General features: G+C 52.6%; 1 protein-coding gene across 1 annotated transcript; it reads right to left on the bottom strand.

The window, feature by feature from the left end:
• Positions 1 to 5,087: 5,087 nt before the first annotated feature.
• LOC125534211 (NDR1/HIN1-like protein 13) lies at positions 5,088 to 6,164 on the bottom strand. The gene has a single exon (XM_048697491.1). It carries the CDS (start codon positions 6,084 to 6,086, stop codon positions 5,301 to 5,303), a length of 786 nt encoding a protein of 261 aa, XP_048553448.1. The 5' UTR covers positions 6,087 to 6,164; the 3' UTR covers positions 5,088 to 5,300.
• Positions 6,165 to 7,051: the final 887 nt, after the last annotated feature.

Below are 7,051 nucleotides of genomic sequence, written 5' to 3'. Positions count from 1 at the left end.
TCCTCCTTTGTTTCTTGACGTATGGTCCAAGTCCTCTGTATCATGTTCGGTGAGAAAATCACGTTCCCAAAGGTTTCATTTCGTTTGGACTCCGTTTGATATTCCTTTTCTTCGAAACCCTAAAATAGGCAAAAAAAAAACAACAATTCTGGGCTAGGCCTCCGGTTAGTAGGTTAGTCCCAAAAATAATATAAACGTGGATAATAAAGCCCAATAATGTCCAAAACAGTAGATAATATAGCATGGAGCAATCAAAAATTATAGATACGTTGGAGACGTATCAATGTAGAAGCCCTCCATGATTGAATCCCCCTCTGGCAGGGTGCCGGAAAAGGTCCCAAGATGGGATCTCACGGGTATAGAAGATTACGGCAGCGGAAAAGGTTTTTTTGGACGCTTCTGGTCGTTTGGGAATATTTGTGAATTTATAGAGCTGAGAGGGAGGTCGGTGGACTCCCGAGGGGCTCACAAGCCACGGGGCGCCCCCTAGGGCGTGCCTTGAGGGCTTGTGGATCCCTCGGGACTCTTCTGACTTCACCTCCAAGTTCCGTGGATGTCTTCTGGTTCAAGAAAAATCATCACGGAAGTTTTATTCCGTTTGGACTCCGTTTGATATTCCTTTTCTGCAAAACTCAAAAGCAAGGAAAAAATAGAAACTGCCACTAGGCTCTGGGTTAATAAGTTAGTCCAAAAAATAATATATTAATGCATATAAAACATCCAAAACAGGTAATATAATAGCATGGAATAATAAAAACTAATAGATACATTGGAGACGTATCAGTTGACAACGGGCCAAGGGCGGATGATTTACCCGTGGCTGATGCAGTGGCCACAATCACATGAGAGGAGTTAAATGAAGCTATTGCTTCACTTAAATCCTCTGTGACGATTGAGGTAAAATCCTTGTTTAAAAATTTCCTTGATGGTCTCAAACTTTCTACCAATCCGTTGCAAGTGGTTAAACCAACTACCTCTGAGTCGGATGCCAACTATAGCGATAAGGCTACCTTGCCTCAAGGAAAGAATGGGTCGGGCATCCACTGCCACTATATAGGTGTGAATATGAAATGTTGTCCTTTTTTCCGTAAATATTCCATCCTCCTATCATGCGGTTGCCTTACATCAAAATAGTGTTTGTCTGTATCATGCATCAATGAGTTATACAGAGCCAGTTTTATTCCTTTTCTTGTGCGTTTGACTTAGAAGGCAATATGTGACGCCCCCGATTCAATCGTACACTAATTATACACGCAAATGTGTGCGATCAAGATCAAGGACTCACGAATGATATCACAACACAACTGTAGACACAAATTAAAGTCATACAAGCTTTATATTACAAGCCAAGGGCCTTGAGGGCTCGAATACATAAGCTCGAAAAATGAGTCAGCGTAAGCAACCATATCTGAGTACAGACATAAGTTAAGCAAGTTTTCATTAAGAAGGCTAGCACAAAAGTAGCAACGTTTGAAAAGGAAAGGCCTCCTGCCTGGGAGCCTCCTACTACTACTAGTCGTCGGCGACCTCCACTTAGTAGTAGGCACCGTCGGGGTAGTAGTAGAAGTCGTCGGCGGTGGCAGCTGGCTCCGAGGCTCGGTTAACTGATCGCGACAATCGGTATAGAGGGAAAAGAGGTAGCAAAGCAACCGTGAGTACTCATCCAAAGTACTCGCAAGACTTACATCAGAGCTACACTACATATGCATTGGTATCAATAAAAGGGGTAGTATCTGTGGACTAAACTACAGAATGCCAAAATAAGGGGGAGAAGTTAGTCCTATCGAAGACTATGCTTCTGGCAGCTCCAGTAGAAGAGAGTAGATGGTATGATAATAAGTAACATCATATAACATAATCCTACCCGGGGATCCTCTCCTCGTTACCCTGTGAGAGACCAATCATCGGGTGTATCTGTCACTTGTTTGGGTGTGTTTTATTAAGTATCTGGTTTTAGTTGTAAGAGGTCGGAATACAACTTCAAGTTGTCCTTTTACCATGGACACGACTATTCGAATAGATTACTTCCCCGCAGGGGTGCACCACATTACCCAACACGCTCGATCACTCTGGCTGGACAACTTTCCAGGGTCATGCTCGGCCTCGGAAGATAAACACGTCGTAGCCCTACCTAAGCTCAACAGAGAGGCTAACACGTCGGTCTACATCCTGAGCGCAGGGGTGTTGGGTCTCCTGCACGTTGCGTGGGCGGCCCGGAACAGACCCACCCCCTAATACAAGTGCAGGTGGTTCCCGTCCAACCGGGCGTGCACCGCTCATTCGCTGAGGACTGGAGAGCTTCGGCTGATACATGCGATGACGAGTGCCCATAATTATTCCCGCTTGGCAGTTCGTGTGTATAGGTCAACGACCAACTCAGGTCAAATATTCAAACTCGTTAGGCGTGTTATTAAGAAATAACCGCGGACACCGACTAGGGACCAGGCCCACCTCTCTCCTAGGTGGTCTCAATCTGCCCTGTCGTGCTGCCACAAAGATTCACTCAGGGGGACATCGAGAAAACATGTCCTTTCAGCCCCTAGTCCGTGAATCACTCATGGGTACTCTATGAGCCGACTTGACTTTACTCACAACGTGTATCATGTATACTATGTATATACCCGTGATTGCCTCCCGGAGGGATCACGGCCCGATAGTATAGCATGGCAGACAGACAAGAATGTAGGGCCACTGATGAAATACTAGCAAACATATACTAAGCATTTAGGATAGAAGGTAAGGTATCAACAACAGTAGCAAGGACAGCCTATGCAGCAGTGTAGGATCAACCGATGAAACAGTAAACAATATTACTACTCTTATGCAAGCAGTAGAAGGAAAGAGTAGGCGGTATCGGAATGATCAAGGGGGTTTTGCTTGCATGGAAGCTCTGCTGAGAAGGAAGGGTCGTCGACATCGTAGTCGTACTGGGTAGCAGCGACGTCAGTCTCGGTTTCTACCAGAGAGAAGAGGGGGAAGAAACAATAAATATAAAGCAAACAGACGCATCACGATGCATGACATGACAATATGCAGTGCTAGGGGTGACCTAACGCAGTGCTAGGTGATGGCCTTTTTCGGACAGATGAATCGGAGGGGACGGATCCATATTCGCTATGCTAGAGGCACGTGACAGATGAACAGATGGCCTATTCTGATTCGTCATATTTTTCTGAGCAACTTTCATGTATATATTTTCATCCGAGTTACGGATTATTTTATATTAATTTGCAAACTGTTAAGAATTTTTCAAAATTATTTTAATTCAAAAATAAAAGATAAAATGCTATGTGTACCAAGTGTACTGGTCAACAACGGTGTGGGGCCCCTGTCATTGTCATACTAGTTAATTAGGTAATTAAGTTAATTGATTAATTATTTTTAAACTAAATTTTCCTTTTTTTCTTCTTTTTATTACAAGGGGGTGGGCCCAGTTGGCAGTGGCCGAGCCGGCTGTTGCCACAGCCGCCTGGGCCTGCACGAACGCCCTCAGGCGCCGGCGACCTCGGCTACTGCCAACAGCAGCGGCGGCTGGGCGAGCGCGGACGGGAGCGGCGCGGGCGGGGCAGCGGCCGGAGGCAGTTACATGGACGTGGACACCCAACCGTAATTGTAAAATGACAAATGACTGGTTTTTGTACCATGAATTCGTCGACATGTAGTTTATTTTTATGCAAGAAGAAGCCTTTTTTTAGAAAAGAGGATATACCCCCGGTCTCTGCATTTGAACAATGCATGCTATATTATTAATTATTCACAAAGACCATAAAAGGTGATACATCAATAAGTCTGAAGCCATCATCTTGGCAACACCGTTGCTACTCCTATCCTTTTGAGGCGTGCCGAATGTCCAGGCCTAATACTAAACAGACATTGCACCAAAGCCTAACATCTAAAGCCGGGTGTCCCATCCAAGCCACTACCTGGATTGGGTCCCACACCGATCTGGCACACTCCCAGTGAGCACCGCACGCTGCAAGGGCCGTCACCTCCATCATCCCTCGGTCCATCCTCAGAGCAGAACTGAAGCACCGACCTTGACAGGCCTCTCTGCCATCAACGTCACCATGACGCTAGACAGCTTCCATCCTCCTGTGAGTCCATCTCCGCTCATCAGACGTCGAATCTCCACAGCGCCACGCCGCCGAGATCCGCCACCATCCATGTGTAAGATGAAGCACCGCTCCACCAAAGACGTCGTCCTCTGGTCCCTCGAGCCCGTGTGCACCTCCAAAAATGACGCCCCCAAGGGGAAAACGACACCAGAGAGCTGCCGTCATCCGATCTACTGATTTAGGGTTTCCCCCGGAGGTAGCAGAGAGTGGCCTTGAACTTTTGCTCGGCGATGCCTACAGGAAGGGAACGTCTCGGACATCGTCGCCATCATCGGCCTTGGTTCACCCAGATCTGATCGAAGACCTCCATCTCTCGTGCACGGGCCGCCGCCATCCTTGCCGGGATCTAGATGATCCAGGCCACCGCTGCCAGATCTCAGCAAAGAGAAGTCCCCCCACCGAGACCCGCCGGCCGAGTAGGGGAGGCCGAGACCGCGCCCGCAGGACTAGATCCACGATGGATCCGTGACCCCGCCGCCACCCCAAAGCCAACCCCTCACACAACCGCCATGGCCTGGCCACCCGCTCGCCCCGCCGTCTGGCCGCCGCGCCGCACGACGCGCCCTCGCCGCATCAGGCAAGACTCCTCTGCGCCGCCGCATCTCGCTTTACAGCCGCACGCCGGGAGGAGAAGAAGGGCCCCGCCGCCGCCGACGCGCATCGGGCTTCGCCCGGCGGCGCCTTCTGGTGGCGGCAAGGGGAGGGGATGGTGTAGGAGGCGGGCGCGGGGTGGGGGCTAGGGTTCCCCGCCGCCGCCCGCGAGAGAGACGCGAGGAACTCAATTCGTAGCCTGTCCGAAGGATATTTTTTTAACTTCTGGACAATTTTAAAAATGCGCGGACATTTTTTAGACCTCATGAATTCTTGTTTTGTTATAGTGGGCCGTCCCAAATTCTTGTCTGTGAGAGTAGCAGGTTATCCCGGTCGGGATTATACTATTTCCAGTGTGCCAAATAGGTCCACGGTTCGAAATAGACCTGGATTACAAATTTAGAGTGCCAATTTCCAGAATTCGAAGTTCAGGATTTTAGCTTTCGTCTACAACTGCAAGGTAGCATGCATGCATCTACAACTGATCAGAATGCTCTGCTGCTCATTGATTGTACCATTTGCATGCACCCCGTGATCGGGTACCGTGATCTTATCAAAGATCCTCCGTGCATGGTGTTCACGCCGCCCCGGCGATCACCACCACCACCAGAGCGGCTTGGCCTTGACCCTGCACCCCCTGTTGGCGGCCGTCATCTCGCCGTCGATCCTGTCCACCGTGACCTCGCACCGCGCCCACACGTCCACGGTCCACGTCCGCAGCACCTTCCCGAGCCTCACCCGCACCGGCACCCGCGCCTCCACCGTCAGCGGCACGGCGCCCGCCGCGGCCTGCTCCGCCAGCCGCCCCCTCTGATCGTCCGTGAGGGCCACGCCGTCCCTCCCGGTGAGCGGCATCGAGATCAGCGTCACGTTCCTCGGCGCCTGGTAGAAGGCCGGCCAGCGGCCCGTCGCGAGGAGGACGCCGGAGTAGGAGACGCTGACCTCGCCGCCGCCGCGGTAGTCCACGCCGACCTTCCTGTTGGCGCCGTTGTCCGCGCGCACGGCGGCGTCGAGCTGCGCGGGGGAGGGGTCGAGGAGGCCGGCGACGGAGAGGGACGTGACGGAGAAGGAGGGCGCCCTGGGGCGGAAGACGAGGTAGACGGCGCCGACGAACGCCGCGGCGAGGAGGAGCGCGCAGCACGCGCCGCAGCAGGCGCGGCGGAGCATGCGGCGCCGGGCCGGCCGCGCGGTGAGCTTGCGGTCCGGGGGCGGGATCCGGAGCGCCTGGTCCTTGGGCACATGCACGACGTACGACGCGCCCGGCGCCGCCGCTGTGGAGCGCAGCGGCGCTGTCTCCGCGGCCGCGACGCTGTTGTCAGTTGGCGGGGCAGGTGGGATGGAGAGTGGCAGCAGCGGCGCGGGGTGGACGCGGTCCGCCATGGCTGGAGTTGCCGAGTCGCCTCGCCTGCGGCTGCGCGGTGGGTTGGGTGTGTGACTGAAGCTCGATCGGGGAGACGATCGAGAGAAGAGTGTGAGCTGATGAGCTGCTAGCTGGGTCTTACTTATGTATAGATATAGACTGAGGAGGTAGCGCGTGGAGACGAAGCCGAAAGGGACACGTGGGAAACGGTCGCCACACGCTGTTCAAACCTGGCTACTTTTCCGTGCTGCTTTTGAGACGAGACGAGGCTGCCAGTCGGAGTTGCCGCCGTTTGATTTTTTTTTTCTTTTTCTTTTTCTCGTGTTTCAAGAAACAACTTCACTTTTTAAACATAAAACTCACGTCATTTGATCGATTAAGCTAAACTTGAAAAAGCATCTACGGCCGAACTTGGCAATTCCAGCGGACCCCTCAAAAAAACGCATTTTACATCTAGATATTTCAAATTAGAAATCTTAAATCCATATTATTACATGCAACACAACGTTCTTTGAGCGGAGCTTCGTCCGGTTTCGCTCGTCCGGCTTTGCCCTTGCCATGTCCGGCGGCCGGCTGCACTCCTTAGAGTGTTTGTCCGGTCGCTAGCAAGGTAGGGTGGGGTATGGGATACGAGCCGGCTTACGGGACTCAAGGCCTCGTCGTCTCCCATGCCCTACTCTTTCTCATCGGAGACCGGAACCCGAACGGTGTCGGTGGACGTCAGATCGATGACGGATCCGTCCGGGGGCGAACTGCCGACGTCCACCACGATGCGGTTGCGGCGCCCAGACTGATATGCCATACTGGGCACTGAAGAATGGGACTCCTCCTCGACGACGTCCGCCGTCACGAGAGCTGCCGCCGTCTCCCGCGCCCGGTGCCTTGCACGGCGGGCACGTTGTGCCATGGCCTCGTGGGACGATGGTGCGTCCCGAATATCGGCGCGCCACCGGAGGGGTTGCGCGTCCGTCAGTGCGTTCGGACG

This window comes from Triticum urartu, chromosome 2, assembly GCF_003073215.2.
Source record: "Triticum urartu cultivar G1812 chromosome 2, Tu2.1, whole genome shotgun sequence".
NCBI classification, from domain to species: Eukaryota; Viridiplantae; Streptophyta; class Magnoliopsida; order Poales; family Poaceae; genus Triticum; species Triticum urartu.
Note: the sequence above shows the minus strand (reverse complement) of the source record. Positions and strands in the feature narration are given on the sequence as shown.

Excerpts from the sequence above, each read along its gene's own strand:
- LOC125534211 (XM_048697491.1), bottom strand. The coding sequence starts at position 6,086 with ATGGCGGACCGCGTCCACCCCGCGCCGCTGCTGCCACTCTCCATCCCA.